This window comes from Mobula birostris, chromosome 25 (assembly GCF_030028105.1).
Source record: "Mobula birostris isolate sMobBir1 chromosome 25, sMobBir1.hap1, whole genome shotgun sequence".
Lineage (NCBI taxonomy): Eukaryota > Metazoa > Chordata > Chondrichthyes > Myliobatiformes > Myliobatidae > Mobula > Mobula birostris.
The window spans coordinates 7,964,902-7,986,185 of NC_092394.1; the positions used below are offsets into that span (position 1 = coordinate 7,964,902).

Below are 21,284 nucleotides of genomic sequence, written 5' to 3' on the forward strand. Positions count from 1 at the left end.
GTTGGTGTTGGTTTATTATTGCAACATGTACCCAGATAGTGAAAAGCTTGTCTTGTATACTGTTTATACAGGACAAGTCATTACAGGGCAGAGGTAAAAGGTAAATCAAATGTTACCAAAAGGGCAATGCAGAGAAACACTGTGCAAATCATAACAGGTAGACGAGTTCAAGAGTCAATTTTCATTGTAAAAGGGTCAGATAACAGCTGCCCTTGAGCCTGGCGGTATGTGTTTTCTGCTGATTTGGGTGGGGGGGGGGGAGGAATGTCCAAGGTGGTGGGGTCTTTGATTATATTGGCCACTTTACTTAGGAAGTGAGAATTATAGACAGAGTCCACGGAGGAGGCTGGATCCCAGGTGCTGAGCCCTGTCCACAAATGCAGATTTAACAGTCACGTGCAGAGCTTTTTCCCTTCTGCATACAGATGAAAAACTTTATGGTGCATCAATAAAAATTGATAGGGTTCACAGGACATGCAAAATTTCTTTAGCCTCCTGAAGTAGAGATGTTGGTGAGCTTTCTTGGCTATGCCATCAAGATGACTAGACCAGGATAGGCTATTGGACATGTTAATTTGAAAATCTTTCCCATCAATTTTGTCCAAATTACAAGATTAATCTACTTCGCTTTACTCACTTGATACCGTGCTAAATAAAATTACACAATCCAAGATAGTTTCCTCAGTTTAGCTCACCTGGTAGTCTTCCTCTTGAATGAAGAGATTATTTAGTGATTCATTCACAGACTTGTTGTTGTTGCTTTGTACAGAGCGCAGGTAGGGTTTAACAAGATTCAGCTGCTTAACCTGAAGGGACAAAAATGTGTGCAGTAGCCTTTTGGTTTTGCAAGTTGTATAAAAGGTTAACCCCTTACCATCTAACCCACCTCAATGAAGACGAATTTGACAAGGTGAGAGCTGAGTATCAGATTACACTGCTGGATAGAACACAACATTACAGGATGATATGGGCTTTTCAGCCCATGGTATTGTGCCAATCTTTTACAAGATCACATATTTAACCTACTCTTAAAATCAATCTAATCCTTCCTTCCCACATAGCCCTCCAATTTTTTTTTTTATCATCCATGTGCCCAAGAGTTTCTTAAATATCCCTACTGTATCTGCCTCTACTGCCACCCCTGGGTGGGCACTGTGCCAGCATGGACTAGGTGGGCCAAGGGGGCTGTCTCAAAGCCGTTTTGCTCTATCACTGAACACAGCTTGGAATCTACTAATTATCAGTGGTCTGCAACAGATGTTAAAGAGCACAAGACATTATGGTCAGAATTAAGCCATTCAGCCCAGAACCTACTCTGCCATTCCATCACAGCTGATCTGTTATCCCTTTCGGCATTACTCTCCTGTCTTCCCTCCCCCCCATCCCCCAAATCCGTCAGCTTCGATACCCTTACTAACCAATCTATCAACCTCCATCATAATACACCCAATCACTTGACCTCCACAGGCACCAATGGCAATGAATTCCAGATTCACCACCCTCAGGCTAACGAAATTCCTCTTCATCTCACCCATCTTCCCACTACCTTAAAAGGGATAGAGTTCCTTTTGACCTCTCCTACCAACCCAGGCACCTCCCCATCCAGCACATCATTCTCCAGCTTCAATGGGATGCCACTTTCAAACACATCTTTACTTCCCCCACCCACACCCTACTTTCCACAGGGGTTGCTCCTGCCTTTATTCCCTTGTCCATCTGTGCCTCCCCACTAATCTCACTCCTGGCACTTACCCCTGCAAGCAGAAATGCCACACCTGCTCATTCTCCTCCATTCAGGTGAGGCAAAACCTCACCTGCCAATCTGGTGGGGTTGTCTACTGTATCCAGCGCTCCCGATGTGACCTCAACATTGGTGAAGCTTGGAGCAAAGACGCTCACCAATGTAGTCCCCCAGTCTGCAAAAAGCAGCATTTCCCAGTGGCCAACCATTTCATTTCCAATCCCCATGGCCTCCTCTACTGCCATGATGAGGCCACTCAGGTTGGAGAAGCAACACCTCATATTCCACCTGGGTAGTCTCCAACCTGATGGCAAAAAAAAAAACACAGGTTTCCCCATCTTCTAGTCATTTGCCCCCTCCTTCTCTTTCTCCCATGGCTCACTCTCTTCTCTTATCAGATTCCTTCTCCTCCAGCCTTTACCTTTTCCACCTACTACCTCCCAGCTCCTTCATTTCCTCCCCCGCCAACCACCTGGCTTCACCCATCAGCTTCCAGCTTTTACTCCTTCCCCTCTTTCCACCTCCTTATTCTGGTTTCTTACTTCTTCCTTTCCAGTCCTGATGAAGGATCTTGGGGTCCACTGTTTATTTCCCTCCACAGTTGCTGCCTGACCTGCCGAGTTTCTCCAGCATCATGTGCACGTCTCCTTATCTCTGTTCCAAGGGACACCCTTGTATACTGAGGCCACGGCCTCTGGTCCTAACTCCCCCAACACAGGAAATAGCTCCATGTCCACTATCAGGGCCATTCAATATCTGGCAGGTTTCAATGAGGATCCTCTCCTACCATTCTTCTAAACTCTAGCAAGTACAGGCCTAGAGCCATCAAAATACTCCTCGTACATTAACCCTTAAAGGAAATACCTTATTGAAGAAGTTCACTGCACGCGTGTGGTCCAAACGTGGAGACAGAACCATAAGCAGATCATTCAGTAAAAGAGGCTTAAATTCCAAGTAGAACTGGATTGCTTTGTAATACAGCTCCACATTAGCCACCTGTAAATGTAAAGTCAAAATACAGATTATAAAATGCTGCAAAAAGACAGAACATTTATTAAATATAGCAAAAGCTCCAGCTATTTCTGACCATTGCAACAAAAATTCCCAAATGTTTATACACTTGACCTTTCTGAATGTACTACCAGTTCGTTTTGCTCTCATATCCTCATTACAAAATGGTAGTTAATCACTGAGGGCAAAGGGCTACTGCACTTGCTACAAAACCAGCTCAGCCCCCACCCCAGACGTGAGTCAAGACTCATTTATTTAGCGATACAGTGTGGAGTAGGCCCTTCCAGCTAATCCCCGATTAACCCTAATCTGATCATGGGACAATTTACAATGAAAAATTAACCTACCCAGTACATCTATGGACTGTGGGAGGGAACCTGAGAACACAGGGAAGACCCACACATTCCACAGGGGAAAAAGTACAGAGACTCCTTACGCACAACACCGGAATTCAACTCCGTACTCCAGCACCGAGCTGCAATAGCGTTGCACTAAATGCTACTTTACTGCAGCATCCAATTTAAACTAAAAACTTCCATCCACATAAGGAAAGCAGTTTCTTTACTGCCACCCAGTGGACTGAAACGGTATTTAAAAATAACTTTTTTAAAAGAAATTGCTTTCAGCACAAAATGATTCGTCTGTCAAGTTAGTCAGTGCTTTTAAATGCGTTTGCTTACACTAATCTTAAGTGCTCTCAGGGGCTGCTTTATTTCACAAAGCTTAAATTACTTTGGACAATTGGCCACCAGATATTTCACTGAGATACCACGAGTTTTCCTGCAAATTGTATTTTTTTAATGCGCACTCCCACTTATGCACAAGAGAATGGTTAGAAAATAGTTTGTTCAAGACTACCTTTGTGATGATGTCCTTGAACTGCCCTTCCTTCCATGCATCCGTTGGGTGATTCATCATTGTGATAATGGCATTGTCATACTCTTCATACTTGTCATACAGGAAGACTAGTTCGGCCCAAAGGTGAGCCTGTTCGGCAGCCCTCAGCACCTGTGCAGGTACACACGGTTAGTAGGTGTTCAGGCACATAAAGCCTTCCCTTGTGAAAAAAAAAGTGCAGAGTTAGATTACCTTGGGAATGTTGACTCTAGACCAGAAGAGTTCCAAGTGCTCCCTCATCTTCTGTGGTTTGTATTTGGAGTACAGGATAGCCAGTTCAGTAAACATCCCCATGTGAGCACGCTCCAGACCAAGAGCTGCCTCCAACATGGTGATGAGCTCCTCAAAGTAACCACGGTCCTGCAGGAGGGTACAAATGAACATTCAGAATAGTTTAAAATCATGCCAATCTGCCAAAATAAGCTATTCTCAAATATTATATATATTAAAAACCCAATTTTGTCAATTAAACATTTTTTATAACATCAAGTTAGAATATAGACTGTACATTTAGTTTACAAGCCAAGCAGGTTCTGATTAAGACGAGACTTCAAATGTCCTCAAACATGATTGGGAGAAATTGTTTAAATATTTGCATGGGACCCTTTTAGTTTTAAGCTCCAGTTTTAAACAGTAAAAACTAAATACATCCAAGGTGGTTCAAGACCAGTTCCCAATACGCAGAAATTACCTGGTAGTAGTTGATAAGCTCCTCCAGCTCATCAGCATGCACAACAATATGGAGACCGCACATCTGAGCCAAGCGGAACTCTTTCCCTTCAACACAGGCAAAGCACACCTGAAAACAAAGGTAAAGTTAGTGATGGAAAAATCACCCCAGCTCAGAATCTGCTGTGAAATTAACTGCTTGCCTATTATGGAAGTTGAGATTTTTCACAAACACTGCCTCAAGCCACTGAACAATACAGGAGGGCACCTCATGTATTGTACTGGTAACACACCAAAAAGGGAAACTCACTGAGCTAAGATTTGCTAGACTGAGATGGTAACTTGGAAAACAGATGAAGCAACCAAGTTGAATTGGACTCTGAAAACTGGGTAGCAATCCATATTAGAGATTGAAAGTTAACACATGGTACTGAGGTAATACTGGCATAGATTCACGTTAACCACAGAGCAACAACAAGAACAAGCTCGGTGGTCAGGTTGAGAACTTATGACCAATGTGCAGAAAGGATAAGAGGGCACAGCCTCAGAATAGAGGGACGTCCCTTTAGAACAGAGATGGGGAGGAATTTCTTTAACCAGAGGGTAGCGAATCTATGTAAGTCATTGCCACAGACAGCTGTTGAGGCAAAGTATATTTAAGGTGGAGATTGATAGGTTCTTGATTAATCAGGGCGCCAAATGTTACGAGCAGAAGGCAGGAGCATGGGGTTGCGAGGATAATGAATCAGCCATGATGGATGGTGGAGCATACTTGAGTCCAAATGGTCTAATTCTGCTCCTATTATCTGATGGAAGTCCAGAAATGCTCTGGCGAAGGAGGAAGATCAAGCACACTACATTCAAGCACATGAGGAAACGAGGATATTGATAGGAAAGGATCAGTAATTCTGAGAGTCTCAATTTACCCTGCACCTCAAAATATACTCCAGTGTAAAGTGTCAATTTCACAAAGACCAGCATTCTTCCAGGGAACTACTGCTGCTTAGAGTTTTAATGCTAACTGCAAGATGGACATTAACAAAGGTGAAGCTATACACCACTGATGGATCCAGATGTTTGAAGTCAAATTAAGAGGCAGTGTACCAGAGTGCACAAGGTGTACCTCCTTCCAAGTCCGAGTACTGTTTGCTTTGCGAGCACCATCCACTGCAGCCTGGTATTCCCCTAGGTGAACCAGTGTCGATGCCAGGCGACCAAAATTGGAAACATTGTTGTACAGCAACTTGGCAGCTTCATACATTTGCTCATCATAGCAGCGATCACCAACCTGCAAGTAAGTGGCTTATAGATGAAAAGGTTCAAGCAAAGGACAGTCATTAAATTAGCATTTAATACCACAGCAATCCATCCCTGAGCTTTCAGTTTGTACTCTGGAAAAAAATGCTACCAGAACCTCCCGTCTGATATTCAAATTCCAAATGGATTGGGGGAAAATAAAGTACGAGAGTTAAGAAAACTAATGAAATATTGGTGCTTAAAAAATTGATAGGAATGTGAAAATGGGGCAGTTTTGATGTAACTGTGTACTGGTAATATCACACCTGAAGTATAAAGCTGATTCAGGTAAAAGAAATTCATAAATCACTACCTAAAAATTTGATACACGGAATAAAGTTCACTCATGGAAAATGGAATAAACCCCCACACAAGTCAGAGGTTGCCGGCACTAAGTAACAATCTGCTGGAGGAACTCAGCAGGTCAAGTAGTATCTGTGAAGCATACTGCACAGGTAGGAATTTGCATTCTAGTCTAAACTTGCATAGGATTCACTGTACGGATTTCTGGAATGAAGGGAATTATGCTGAGGTCGAGCCTAACCTCCAAGGGTTCCTGGAGAAGGATAAAGTGAAGGATGAGGATCATTTCCTCAAGAAATACCTAGTACTAGAGGATATTGTTTCAAAACGCGGGCTGCCCCATGAAGAACAAAAGGAATTTCTTCCTAGGGTCCATGACTTTGGAATTCCCTACTTGTGCAAGGCACAGATTAACTGCAAGTTGAAGTACGAGTCATCAAGGGTGTGGGGAGAAGAGGCATTAAAGTCAATATTCCATCAGCCACAATCTTATTGAATGGAATAGTGGTAATCTATTCTAGCTCATTTTCACTGGAATTTATTCAGATTATACAACTCTGAAATAGGAGAAAAACGGGATGCCTTAAACTGTTAAAACTAGTAGCTATTCAATACTGGTAAAGTTTAAATCATTAGTAGGTTCTTGCCAGTTACTGCAGTCGTTGGTTTAAATTGAAGAAAGCGGAAGCCCTGGTCAGTGTTAATATTCTCAGATCCTCTTAACTGAATATACAATAGCTTAATCTTGCTTTGCACATATTACTACATGAAAACTTACTTGCTGGATATGAGCATTGTTAGGTCCATTGATAAACTCTTCCAGCTCTGCTAACCGGTTGGTCTTTGCCAATGCAAAAATAAGCTCCGTCTCCACATAAGACTCGCGAGCCTTCTTCCTGGCCATCTGCAGATATTTAACAAGGTCCTCCCAGTTCCCTGGTGAGCAAAATAAGGCAATAAGCAGATGAAACTGGTGTGCGCACTATCTTTTGCCCATAGAACCAAATGGACGAAACACTCCGCAACTATTCTACAACTCAGTAATCCCATTGTTCCATCAACTTATTCGCACATCCTCATCAATTCCACTTCCCATCTACACCAAGGATCAACTTTATTCACCAACACACACCAAAGCTGCTGGTGAACACAGCAGGCCAGGCAGCATCTCCAGGAAGAGGTACAGTCGATGTTTCGGGCCGAGACCCTTCGTCAGGACAGGGTCTCGGCCCGAAACGTCGACTGTACCTCTTCCTAGAGATGCTGCCTGGTCTGCTGCATTCACCAGCAGCTTTGGTGTGTGTTGCTTGAGTTTCCAGCATCTGCAGAATTCCTCGTGTTTGGAACTTTATTCACCATATACATTTATATGTATTAGGAATTTGCTGTGGTGGGTTGGTGTGACGTGCAACAAAGACATTTAAAGGTCAAGTTCAAAGTAAATTTATTATCAAAGTACTTATATGTCACTATATACAACCGTGAGATTCATTTTCTTGCCGGCATACTCAACAAATCTGTAATATAATAACCATAATGGAATCAATGAAAGACTGTCCCAACTGGGTGTTCAAGCAGTGAGATTAAAGTGCGGATATGGAATAAAGTTTATAAATAACCAGCATGCACCTAATGTAAACAGCATTATAAAGGGTGGTTTAAAGTGCCTACAATGTAGTGCAGATGGGAGGTAGTAGATAGAGGGGAAGGGTGGCCAACTAGAATGGCTGATCAGATTAACTCAGGGAAAATTAGCATACCCACCCATACATCTGGGATGCAGGAGGAAACCCGAGAACTCAGGAGAAACCCATATAGTTGCAGAATATGATAAAAATCGCACAAACAGTGCCAGGTCAGGACTGAACCCAGGCTACTGAAACTGGGAGATTATTCTACTAGGGTGTGTCACTACCCTTCGAATAACCAAGCATTACAATTAAACTTATAATGGAGCTCAATGAAAAGTATTAATCATTTTAAGAACATACCACTTTTGTTGGCTGCTTCGACAACCTCCATGTACGACGAAGGATCATCTGCCTTGATGTAGGAGTCAATGGCCTCTTTAACCATTTCTTTCTGCAGCTGGGCTTTAGCCAGTTGGCTCCACACTGCAGGCTCATTACACCGTTCAGCAAATTCATACGCACGATCAAGATTGCCAATGTGTTCGATCAGCACCTACGGAATGTTTAAAAGGCTGTGATCTCCCCTTAACGGACAAAGCTTCAAATCGCAGAGTTTGCTCAAGCTTCACCACCCTACCTGCACTGCTGATGTATTGACATCAAACTTCCTGAAAATGGCAAATGCCTCTTCAAAGAGCTCGTTGCTGATGGCAATGTTAGCTATGTCAGGAGCATCATAGTTATCCAGACGATTGATATACTCCATCACACGGGTACGGTCAGCTTTGATGGCAGTAAGGATCAACAAGTTCTGCAGATTCCTGGTTTCAGAGAAGAAGGACTAACCTTAGAATTGAACTCTGCTAATATTGTCAAGATAAGCTTTTAGGGCAACTATTGTTTCTCATGCTGCAAGAATTCATAACCAACCCTCAAAATGCAGGTTTGTATTTTAGCTGAATATTAGCTTTATTCATCACATGTACATTGAAACAGAGTGAAATGTCCCCCACCGCCGCCCCCCCCCGCCCATTAATGACCAATATAGTCCAAGGATTGTGCTGGGGCAACCCACTTCCAGCAGCAATATAGCATGTCCACAACTCACTAACTCTACTCATATGTCTCTGGAATGTGGGAATGTGGGAGGAAAGCAGTAAACAGTCGTGGGGTGAACATACTATACAACCTCTTTAGACAACAGCAGGAATTGAACCCAGATCAGCAACTGTTGGCGCTATAGAGCAATGTGCTAATGGATATGCTGCCTGGCATGGCACTGAATCCATCTTGCTTTTATCCAAATGGTAGAGCGTACAATAAGTATTGGTGACAACCTTTCCTTGCAGAAGAGGCAAGGTAGTGTAGCCGTTAGCATAACACTGTTACAGCAGCAGCCACCAAGGTTCAATTCCTGCCACTGTTTGTAGGAAGTTTGTACGTTCTCCATGACCTCATGGGTTTGTTCTAGTTTCAAGATGAAAGATTAGCTTTATTGGTCACATGTACATTGAAACACATTGCTTTGCATCAACAACCACAGTCCAAGGATTGTGGTGGGGAAGTGTTGTCACGCTATCAGCACTAACACAGCATGCCCAAACTTACTAGCTCAAACCCGAACTGTATGTCTTTGGAATGAGGGGGAAAAGAACCCAAAGAAAACTAACGTCGTCACAGGGAGAACATACAAGCTCCCTACAAGATAGCACGAAGAAAAAAAAAAAACGAGCCTCGATTGGTGATCTCTGGCTCTGTAAAGCAAACGTGTTAACCATTGTGTTACCATGCCACCTTCCCACATTCCAAAAAATGTATGGGTCAATTGGTCACATGGGTGTAATTAGGCAAGATGGGCTAGTTGGACCCATTACTGTGCTATATCTCTAAATGGAAAAAGAACCACTTTTCATTCCCCTAACGTCATTGACACTGGGGCCAATTACACAACTCTCATCCATGTTTTTGAGTACAAGAATTCAAATTAGATTTATTGTAATTTGGGATTCAAATATGAAGTTAGAAAGGCCTTCAAAGTATAGTCTATTTTTATATGTATACAAAGACGCCCCTGGGCACCCTGAACAATTAACACATTAGGTGATTTGTCCTCCTTGGGGCTCCATAGCCCAGCAACCAAAAGGCCAGAACAAAAAGCTTCAGGCTCAAGTATGGACTGAGACACAGGAGACATGGGAAAGTTACTATTTTAATAAAATTCAGCCTCCTACAGACGTACCTGCCAATAGCAGAGTACAAATTGATCTGGACTGCAAACTTAGTTATTTGTCTAGTTGAAATACTGATTTACCTGTGTTCACTGAAGACTGAATTGTCCAGGACAATTTTCTCCAACAATTCAATTAATTCATTTGGAAGGTCAGCAGTCATAAAAGCTTTCACAGTAACAGAGACCTCCTCGGGGTCCTGAGTTTCTGACAGAGCCGTCTGTACCACCTGCGCGGGGGGGGAGGAGGAGGAGGTGGAAACAGTATCATGAGCTTCAAATCAGACTCAAATTTCCAAAAAGAAACACCACGCTTCCAGTTTTCAGATTTATCAGACGTGCATTGAAATAGTGAAATGCATCCTTTGCATTAACAATCAAACAAACTCAAGAATGTGCTGGGGGAAGCCCACAAGTGTCAGTGCCAACACAGCATGCCCAACATGCCTGGCAGAACAAAAACATACCAAGTGACAAAGCCACCAGAGCAAAACAAACCCCGTTCCTCAGTCCTCAAAACCCCAAGACAGGCCATCTTATTCGGTCTCAAGCAGACATCAGTTTTTCCGTTTGATGCTCTCAAACTGGCAGGCTAACATCATAATTGATTCGCCAGTACATTAGCAGCTCAGTCCTTAATGGACCACAATCATATGTACATCTTACCCCTCCGCCTACAATTTAAAATGGTGAATGCTGCTGAAAGATTCACACTGGATTTCCTGGATATAGTGCAAATACTCTAGACAGCTTAATCCCATTGAAGAGGATGCAATTTCAAGGTACCAATGGGCTTGCCCCTCCAAATCATATTTAAAAGATGATTATGTAAAATATCCACGGCTGCATGTACCCCGTATACTCTTCAGAGTCTAGGTATGAAGTTACTTTTGATTCTTACTTGGTCAATAAGTGGCCTCCTGTAAGGATTGGTTTCTTGCAGGACGTTTGCCCAGAGCTCAGGATCTTTCCGACGAACCAAGTAACGCGACAGGCTTTTGAACAAAGAGTTCTCATTGCACACCTACAAAAGGAGGAGAAAAATAGCTCATGAATATCCTTCAATAGTTTTAAACAGTTTAAAGCGATTTGACAGGAACTCAAGGTGCAAATTTTTCCACAGAGGGTGTTGTACATATGCAGCTAACTGCTAGAGTGGTTGTGGTAGGTATATTAACATTTAAAGGTAATCTGTATGATTACATGGATAGGAAAGGCCGAGAGGGATATGGGCCAAATGCAGCAAATAAGACCAGGCCAGTGATGTTGTGGGGATGGAATTGGACTCTCTGACGGTGGTGTCTGAAAAGAGGATGCTGTCCAAGTTGCATGCCATCATGGACAATGTCTCCCATCCACTACATAATGTACTGGTTGGGCACAGGAGTACATTCAGCCAGAGGCTCATTCCACCGAGATGCAACACAGAGCGTCATAGGAAGTCATTCCTGCCTGTGGGCATCAAACTTTACAACTCCTCCCTTGGAGGGTCAGACACCCTGAGCCAATAGGCTGGTCCTGGACTTATTTCCTGGCATAATTTACATATTACTATTTAATTATTTATGGTGCAACTGTAACGAAAACCAATTCCCCCCGGGATCAATAAAGTATGACTATGACTAAGTGATGGTTGGCATGGGTGAGCTGGGCCAAAGGGTTTGTTTCTCTGTTGCATTACTCTGACTCCAAAATCAAGACTGAATTATCAAACTTATGCTCAAATCTTAGTGATACTCTTCCCCTCTGTTCCTATCGGCCTGCTTTCCCTCCCTTTGCTCCATTCTTCACCTTCCTTATGAAATTTCATAATCTGCAGTCCTCATCTCCACTCATCACCTCCCAGTTTCTGTCACCATCATGACCCTTCTCTTCCCAACCCAATTCCGTCTGCAAATCCAACAATCGTTAGTCCTGAAGAAGGGCCTCGGCACAAAACGTCAACAATTTGTTCATTTCCATAGTTGCTGCCTGAACCGCTGAGATCCCACCTACTGCTTGCCACCTTTGCCCCATAACTCTATACTTGCAAGCTCTCCTTTCAATCCAGATGGAGTCACACTCCAAAACATCAACTGTATTTCAATCCACAGATGTTGCCTGACTTCCTGCAGCAACCTTTTAAAAACTTAAAAATAAGCTACTGTTTTCTCCGGTAAAGGTTGTGTCAAGGTAAGGTGTCAGTGTTCAGGATGAATTCAGTGAGTTAAGTAGCAAGCTTGAAAAGTTATATTCTTCAAGGCAGGTTGAAGTTTCAAGGCACATGCCAACCTAAGCTGAGTTCCCAATGCATTCTAATGCTAATTATTACATTATTTAACACTATGAAGCTTCTAGGTTACTCAATTAGCTTGAAAGCATCCATGAACATTACTTCAAAATGCTTCTACCTGGCATTTCACTGAGAGCCTCACTATGAAATAATAAATGAAGGGCAAACTATTTTTTTTTTACATTTTTGTAAACTACAAAATTTACAAAGGTGTTGTCAGAACTCATGGACACAATATACAGTGAAACACTTAATAGGTTAGAACTTTATTCCCTGGAGTGTAGGAGAATGAGGGGAGATTTGATAGAGGTATACAAAATTATGAGTATAGCTAGGGTAAATGCCTGACACCAGCCCCCTAGGCCTGAGTTGACGTAGTCGAGTCGAGTAGGGTAAATGCAAGCAGGCTTTTAGGTGAGATTCGAACTACAGGTCATTGGACACCGATGAAAGGTGAAATATTTAAGGGGAACCCGAGGGGAAATTTCTTCACTCAGGAGGGTGGTGCAAGTGTGGAATGAGCTGCTAGTTTAAGTAGCGGATGCAGGCTCAATTCAGCATTTGAGAGGTTTGGAAAGTACATGAATGGGAGGGGGCCATGATACAGTTTTGGGTCAATGAGACGAGGCAGAATACAGTTTAGCACAGCTTGGTACTGTAGCACTGATTCTATTGGTCTGTAATAGGCAACTGCACCCCCCACCCCCCCCACTCACATTGATGAGCTCCATGTCACACTGGCCTCGTTCGTAGGCCACACAGGCCAGGTGAGGGTCCCTCTTTTCACAGTACTTGCCCACCACTCTGCTATCGTAATACGGGTTCTCCCGCAGGAAGCGTTCGGGATTGTTGTTGCTGTCGATGTAAATCTTTGCCAGTGCATTGTGGGTGGCCGGCTCCTCACAACCTTCGTGGATTCGAGATTCCAGCCAGGGGAGCAGCAACTTCAACCTGCAAACAACGTACAAACTTACAACAGGAAGCACACGCTTTTCCAAGTTGGCTAATAAGCATCATCGGGCAACACCAGGCAGTCTGAGAGAACAAATACCAAATCAATTTGGAATGAAAGAGGGTGGAAGGTGAGCTGGTGGAGGTGTACAAGATAGAGTAATAGAGAGTGAACAGCCAGCAGGGTGGAAATGGCTGGTACAAGGGGGGCATCATTTTAAGGTAACTGGTGGGGGGGGGGGGGTGAGAGAAAATTGTCAAAGATAGATTTTTTAAAAATAGAAACAGTGCTGGGGGAGCAGACCATGCTGACAAGGGTGGTGGCAGAGGCAGTTACATTAAGGATATTTTAGACTCAGACAGGCACATGAATGAAAGCGAAATAGAGGACTATGTGGGAGAGAAGAGTTGGATTAATCTTAGAGATGGTTAACAGATAAGCACGATTGAGAGTTGAAGAGCACGTGCATTTCTGTTCTGTAATTCATCCCAGTCTTACAAAGATTCGACAAAAAAGTTTGGGGGAACAGAAACAGGTATACAATACCTATAAAAAGTATTCACACCCCTTGGAAATTTTCATTTTTTATTGCTTACAACATTGAATCAGTGGATTTAATTTGGCGCTTTTTTTTGACACTGATCAGCAGAAAAGACTTGTGTCAAAGTGAAAATAAATTTCTACAAATTGGTCTAAATTTATTACTATTAAACACAAAATGACTGCATAATTACTCACCACCTTCAAGTCTGTGTTTAGTAGATGCGCCTTCGGCAGCAATTACAACCTTGAGTCTGTGTGGATAGGTCTCTAGCAGCTTTGCACTTCTGGACATTGCAATTCCCCCCCCCCCCCCCCCCCCGTTATTCTTTACAAAACTGTGAGATCGCAAGGGGATCATGAGTGAACAGCCTTTTTCAAGTCGCCATAAATTCTAACTTGGATTGCGGTCTGGACTCTGACTTGCCTACTCCAGGACATTAACTTTGTTTTAAACCATTTCTATGTAGCTTTGCCTTTATGTTTGGGGTCACTGTCTTGCTGGAAAGCAAATCTTCTAAGTTGCAGTTCTCTTGCAGACTGCATCAGGTCTTCCTCCAGGATTTCTCTATTTTGCTGCACTCATTTGACCCTTTACCTTCCAGGGCCTGCTGCAGTGAAGCATCCCCACAGCATGATGCAGCCATCACCATGCTTCATCGGAAGGAATGGTTGTGTTTTTGATGATGTGCGGTGTTTGGCTTCTGCCAAACACAATGTTTAGGCTGATGGCCAAGAAGCTCAATTTTGGTTTCATAAGACCATAGAATCTTCCAGCTGACTTCAGAGTCATTCGCATGCCTTCTGGCAAACTCTAACCAAGATTTCATGCAAGTTTTTTCCTGCAGTGACTTTCTCTTTGTCAGTCTCCCATAAAGCTGTGAATGGTGAAGCACCAGGGCAACAGTTCTTGTCTGCGCAGTCTCTCCCATCTCAGCCACTGAAGCTTGCAATGAGTTGTCATAGGTCTCTTGGTGATCTCCCTCACAAGCCTCCTTCTTCCACAGTCACTCAGTTTTTGAGGGCTGCCTGATCTGGGCAGATTTACAGCTGCGCCATATTCTTTCCATTTCTTGATGATTAACTCAAATGTACTCGAAGGGATATTCAGTGACTTGGAAATTTTCTTGTATCCACCTCCTGACTTGTGCTTTACAATAGCCTTTTTGCGAAGTTGCTTGGAGTGTTCTTTGTCTTTATTGTGTAGTTTTTGCCAGGATACTGACTTACCAGCAGTAGGACAGATTTATTTTTACTACAATCAATTGAAACATCTTGAGGCTTCTTCACCAAGTATATTTAAGATACAGTTGGATAGGTTTTTACATAGTAAGGGAATTAAGGGTTATGGGGAAAAGGCAGGTAGGTGGAGCTGAGTTTACGGACAGATCAGCAATGATCTTATTGAATGGCGGGGCAGGCTCGATGGGCCAGGTGGCCTACTCCTGCTCCTATTTCTTACATTCTTATGACTGCACACAGGTCTCCAAAAACAGATCTCCATTTAACTAATTATGTGACTTTTAAAGCCAACTGGCTGCACCAGTGATGATTTGGTGTGTCATATTAAAGGGGGTGAATACTTATGCAATCAATTATTAGTGCTTTATATTTTAATTTGGATCACTTTGTAGAGATCTGTTTTCACTTTGACACAGAAGAGTCTGTTCTGTTGATGAGTGTCAAAAAAAACCGCCAAATCCACTGTGATTCACTGTCATAAAATGATAAAAAGTATTCAGGAACCCTTCCCCCCCACCCTGGAATTTTTCATGTTTTAAAGGGTATAGCAGATACCAAGCTCCAAAACAGAACAATGTTACAACCACAGGGTTGTGTACAAAGCACTTTATAACCAGTGAAGCCCACTTGCTTTAAATTTTACGAATGTACCAGATCAGACTTGTTATTGACATACATCAATAAATTTGTTTAGTAGCAGCAGCACAATGCAATAATCTTTTTAAAACTACAAGTCAGAATAAAAACAACAAAATAGTGAGGTAGTGTTCCTGAACTGTTCAGAAATCTGATGAAGCAGGGGAAGAAGCTGTTCCTAAAACGTTGAGTGGGTGCCTTTAGGCTACTGCATCTCCTTGATGGTGGTAATGAGAGGAGGGCATACACTACACCTTTTGGTTAGCGGTCTTGTTTATCCAGACTCTAAATGGACAAGCGTATATGCCTATACAGAGTACGAAAACAGACCAGATCAAGTTGATGGCAGAGAGGAACTGGGTGTCTGGAGCAGTGCTTGGTCCTGAAAAATCCTTCCATGCCTCAGCTGAGGAAGTCTGAAATCAGTATGGATTATTCCAACTACAAACCCATGAGGCGCATCTGCAAAGAATCAATCACTTTGGCAAGATTAAGCTTAGCCTGAAGAGTCACAGAATAGTTTTGATACCTGTTTCGTTTCTCTACTTCAGCAACCAGCTCATCAGTGGAAAACTGTCCACGAACGACGAGTATCAGATTTTTGATGACATCTTCAGAACAATCCACATCAAGCAGCCCCCCAACCACGACTGGCAAACGACTTGGATTCACCTGTGCAAATATAATTGAGTTTTTGACACATTTTAGTTGCAGTAGAATAGAGATGTATGTGGGCAAAATGGACTCTTTGCATACAAACAGCAACAAAAATGGCAAATTTAGCTTTTCACCCCAGAAACCATTCCCAAAAACCCACAAACCACTAGACAAAAGCATTGTCCCTCAGAGTTCTCACCTTCTGAACATAGATCTCAATGTATTTCTGCAGGTTGTTGCGGTACAGATATAACACCAGGTCGTGCACAAAATCAAAACGATCACACACTATTATCAGTGGCAGCTGGTCCGTCAATTTGGCCTCCTGGAAACAAAATATAACAAGTAGTTTTGAAGTTCAAAAGCACAAACCATCTGTTGTTCTTGATGGAACCAAGTGTGGCATTTTCAGATACATAACCTTGATGTGCAGATAGGATGCTGCTTTCCTCCAGTAGTAAAAGCACCTTGTCAAATTATAATTTTTTTTCTTTTGGCGTGTGCCTGCGTGCATGTGAGTCTGTGCGTGTGCGTCTGCGTCCGTCCATGATGATGTCTTTTTCATGGCTTTTACAAGGCGTGGAGCGAGAGAAAGACTGTGTGCCGCGCCACTCCTCACACAGACATTTTTGCAGTATTTTTCCCTTTATTTTACAAGGTCGAGTTGCTATCTCGACACTCAACCTGGCACGGATGGAAAGTGCACTGGGGAGCGGACCTGACTGGTTTCGAACCCGAGAACCTCCGTTCCCGGGTCCGGCGCCAATGTCGTTGCGCCACCAGCCGGCCCAAATTATAAATATTCTAATGTACGTCCTGTAATGGATCACTCAAGTTATGCCAAAAACATTTAAAGAGGCAGCAAAAGGGATCATGTCCAAGACATGCTCAGGAAAGGAACTTTAGTGTTAAAGAGATTGACATGAAGAACAAAAGATAAATAGGGTTTACGATGAAGAGCAACACACAAAATACTGGAGGAACTCAGCAGATCAGGCAGCATCTATGGAAGGGAATAAACAGTCAACATTTTGGGCCAAGACCCTTGATCAGCCTCTCCATAGATGCTGCCTGACTTGCCAAGTTCCTCCAGCATTGAGTGTGTTGCTCAAGATTTGTAGTATCTGCAGAATTTCATGTTTACAAAGATTATTTTACCTTTATACAATCTACTTACTGGTCAACATTTTACCTCAAATTCTAGTCAAAGTCTCAGTTAATTCAAACAGATTCCAAAACATTAAGCTTACTCAGTATGTCGCACTAGCTGTGGGCGACAAAAACTCAAAAGACGTTTGAAAACTGTTTTGGCAATTCTTACAATCAAATAAAGGCATCTTGTACACATGTTCCTCTAAGGAATGAGCAGCTATCTATGAACAGGGTTCTAAAAACAAGCCATTAAGTCTAGCTCATCTTAAATGCATCTTTGCTCTAATTACCAAATCTAATCCATTTTAACACAAGGACATGGCACACACTGCTTGGCAGAGCAAGGAACATTAGAGATTCTGCTTGCAACAGTTAGTGGCTCCTGCACCAGATCTGTAGCCTTCAATGCTAGCAAGGCCTGCCCAAATTTTCATCCTTAGCATAATACCTTTTCAGCGACAAGCCAGATTAGATGCATTAAGATAACAAACCCAAAGCTATTGCAATGATCTTCAAGTTTGCAATTACTGCAGGATTAGCACTCTGGGACTGGAAAGTAGATGTTAACAAATGGATGGAATTTTAAATCTGATTTGGAAAATGCACTTCAGCCAGTCTGCAGTATACTAACTCCAAGTGCTGTGCCCAGTTCTCAAATGGCCCATTTCTGTCATCTGTACTTAAACAATCCTGCAAGAAACATCTCTGGTTTAGTTCTTATCAGCAACATTTCTGCCATTAGAGGCTGAAGAAATTCAGTGTTCCCATCACCTCTTACCAATTTTTAACAAATGCACCATAGAAAGCATTCTGTTTGGATGCATTATGGCTTGATATGGCAAACGCCCTTCAAGTGACTGCAAGGAACTGCACAGTTGAGGATGCAACTCAGTCCATAGAGAAGAGGCTGATTCCCGTGTGCTGTCTACACTTCGTGACCTCAGTAAAGCAGCCAATATAATCAAAGATCCCACCCACCCCAGGTATTCTCTCTTCTCCCACTGGGCAAAAAGATTCAAAAGCCTGAAAACATGTACCACCAGGCTAAAGGACAACTCAATCCCACTGTTCTCAGATTCATGAATGGACCTCTTGCACAACAAGATGGATGCAAACTCAAAATCTACCTCATTATGATCTTGAGTTTATCGTTTACCTGCACTGGACTCAGTAGCTTTTACACTTCATTCTGCATTGTTATTGTTTTACATTACTCTAACAATGCACTGTATACTAATCTGTACGAACAGCATGCTCGATAAGCTTCCTGCTGTACTTTGCCACACGTGACAATTCACTTTTCATTCAGCAACACCTCAAGACTTTGTACCAAGGACATTTTATGGGAACACCAAAACCACTCCTATTTAAGACAAGGAAGTGAAATAACTATAAACATACAATTCAACTGATAAAACTTGATGATTAAGAGGTTCAGCATCTGGCTCACTGGGGCCCTACTTCTATGCTCTTTAAACTCACTAAATCAGTGAAAGATTATACCATGCAAGAGTGAGGTATTAATTGGAAAAAACAAATAATCTGGATAATCTAGCAGCATGCCACCAAGCCCATCAGCCTAAAGTATTACTGTGTTAAAACCTCTACCAAACCATAAAACTCTACTAGTCAGGGCTCATGCTGGACACAATGCAGTTGTCAATATTACCAACTACTATTTCTCTTGCTTTCATGGACCAGTTACCAGTGAATTGGCCTCAAATTGCTCAAGGTGCCCAATGCCAGTTTGGTAGCTGTGAAGTCAACTAACCTGACACCAGATTCCGATTTCCATTTTCCATTTAAACTGTGGGGTTCCAAATATTTTACTCTGCCTTCTGATACTGAATGTCCACTTCTGCTCAAAACGTTAACTTACAAATTTGTCAATCAGCATCAAATGAATTGCAAATCATTTATCTCTGGACAAACTGGTGACAGACGCAGTTGAAATCCAACACTACCCTTTACCCCACGATCTCCCTTGCAATCAGGTCTGCCCAAAGTTGGACACTAACTTTTAATGTGGATTAAGATCAAGGTCATCTCTTACCCATTTTAAGAAACCCGGTGAGGTTGGGGTCATTTAGCTGGCTTCAGTGTAAAGGCTTAACTTTTTTAAACTGTTGCCAAAATTAGCATTTATTGTCCATTCCCCAATTATCCTTCAGTAAGTTGCTCAGAGTTAGAAGTCAATCATTCTAAGTTATAAACTAGACAAGACAGGATGGCAAGTCCTCTTCAGGTAACGTGCTTTTCTGATGCTTTCTCTAACCAATCCTAGATACTCATTCAATATACTGAATTCCCCTGATGAGATGGTGAACTTGGATGTGCATTATCAGTAATCCAGCTAAGTGGATTAGTCCAGTGAACCTGCCATACCCCTATGCCATATCAAGTCTTAGTTTTCATTGGAAAGTATCAGATAAAGATGGATTTCGTGTGTGCAATTCAACACTGCTTGCTTGACTGAAGATGCAGCCTAGACAATTTCTCAGGTTTGGGAGAGTGCATGGTAACAGTCAAGACCATTTAGCTTTACTGTATTTTAATTTGGAGGTCTAAATATGAACTAAATGCTTCACCAAGACAAAGTTATTCAGCTCAGTCAGAATGCCCCATCATGCAAGACTGCATGCAAAACAGTTTTAAATGCAATGCAATTGGGCAGACATGTGGAAAAAGAAACTTGTGAATCCCAGTATATAGCTGATTTTAATTCCATCTCCATATCCAAGAGCACTATCCTGCACCAATACAGAAGGATCATGTCTGCTTTAACAAAAGGGAAGGAGAAAAAGAGGCAACCTGCATGTAGTTTACCTGATACATGTCCTGCTCATTCCAAATACAAGGAACAGCAAAAAAGACAATAGGCTCCGTCAACAGCTGGTCACCATATTCAGAAATTGATAGCAGACCAAGCTTAACATTCTCAAACATTAGCATTAGAAGAATAAGCTTCTACAGCTTTGTCAGTTCTATTGCAGCAGGAAGCTTTAAGCACTTAATGGCTGCCTTCATAGCAATGAATTAAAGGTTTTTAGTCAACAGGTTTGATGTTTGTGGTGGTGGGGGGTGGGAGTGAATGGGATCTGTAAAACAATTAGATCAACACAGAACAAATTAAGGTACAAATGACCAATCTCAGCCACAAATTCAACACCTCATTTTGAAAACCATTCAAATTTAGTGCAAGCCTTCTGAGCCAGTAGTGCATTGGTAAGGGCAGGGTAGCTATAAAGCCTTTAAAATTAGTTCAGACAGGTTAGGGCCCATGGCTTCAGCTCAGGGCAAGTGGGCAAACTGGATCGCTGATTGGAGACAGTAGGTGAGGAAGAGGGTCGTTTTCAGAAATGGATATCCAATACTTTTAATACCCAACTAGGACCTGTGCTGGAACTGTTACTGTTTGAAATATACATGTCTTGGAGGCAAGATTTGCAAGGATTATTGATTGAGTAGAAGATGGTTTTAAGTTTTAGAGAGAAAATCTATATCATTGTCAAAGTGGACTGAAGTGGCAAATAGAGTTTAATCCAGAAATGAGGTGATACATTTTAGGAGCACTAATGAGGCTAGGGCATCTTTTGAAATAAGGGCTTGGTGTATGAGGAATGGAGGGATCTTGGAGTACAAAGTCCTTAGATCCTGGGAGGTAAAATGGCTAGGAAGACAATGCTGGCCCTTCCTGGTCAGGACACAGAATATAGATTTTGTCCCAATTTCATAAAGATTGGGTATGTAATTATTATGAAGTTGGAGCACAATCGTCTACATCTGCATTCAGTATCATGGCCAATATTCTATGCTTAAGACATCCTTCTATGTATTCCTGTGTCTTAGGGGGCCCCTCAGTGGTCAGGACACTGAATGCAGACAGATTATGTAACATAAAAGCTCAGCCAGAGCCCAGCTGAAGTTGTGTTCGTCACAGTAAAGACAAGAGGTAAAAGCACTGGAGAGGTGCAAAGGAGATTCACCAAAGTATTGCCTAGGATGGAGCAGTCATGTGGAGAGACTGCAAAACCTATGTTTGTTCTCCCTGGAGCAGT

The 21,284-nt window shown here is 42.4% G+C and overlaps 1 protein-coding gene across 1 annotated transcript in view; it reads right to left on the reverse strand.

Annotated features, from left to right (window-relative positions):
* The window catches only part of LOC140187771 (clathrin heavy chain 1), an 84,824-nt gene that overhangs the window by 10,807 nt on the left and 52,733 nt on the right, over window positions 1-21,284 (reverse strand). The window contains exons 16-29 of the mRNA XM_072243462.1: window positions 16,274-16,399; window positions 15,947-16,089; window positions 12,764-12,998; window positions 10,677-10,799; window positions 9,860-10,005; window positions 8,186-8,369; window positions 7,909-8,101; window positions 6,696-6,853; window positions 5,442-5,606; window positions 4,341-4,448; window positions 3,842-4,009; window positions 3,611-3,760; window positions 2,606-2,737; window positions 696-806 (exon numbers count right to left, since the gene is read on the reverse strand). Of these exons, the coding sequence (XP_072099563.1) occupies window positions 696-806; window positions 2,606-2,737; window positions 3,611-3,760; window positions 3,842-4,009; window positions 4,341-4,448; window positions 5,442-5,606; window positions 6,696-6,853; window positions 7,909-8,101; window positions 8,186-8,369; window positions 9,860-10,005; window positions 10,677-10,799; window positions 12,764-12,998; window positions 15,947-16,089; window positions 16,274-16,399 (2,142 nt within the window). The remainder of the gene's footprint in view (window positions 1-695; window positions 807-2,605; window positions 2,738-3,610; window positions 3,761-3,841; window positions 4,010-4,340; window positions 4,449-5,441; window positions 5,607-6,695; window positions 6,854-7,908; window positions 8,102-8,185; window positions 8,370-9,859; window positions 10,006-10,676; window positions 10,800-12,763; window positions 12,999-15,946; window positions 16,090-16,273; window positions 16,400-21,284) is intronic.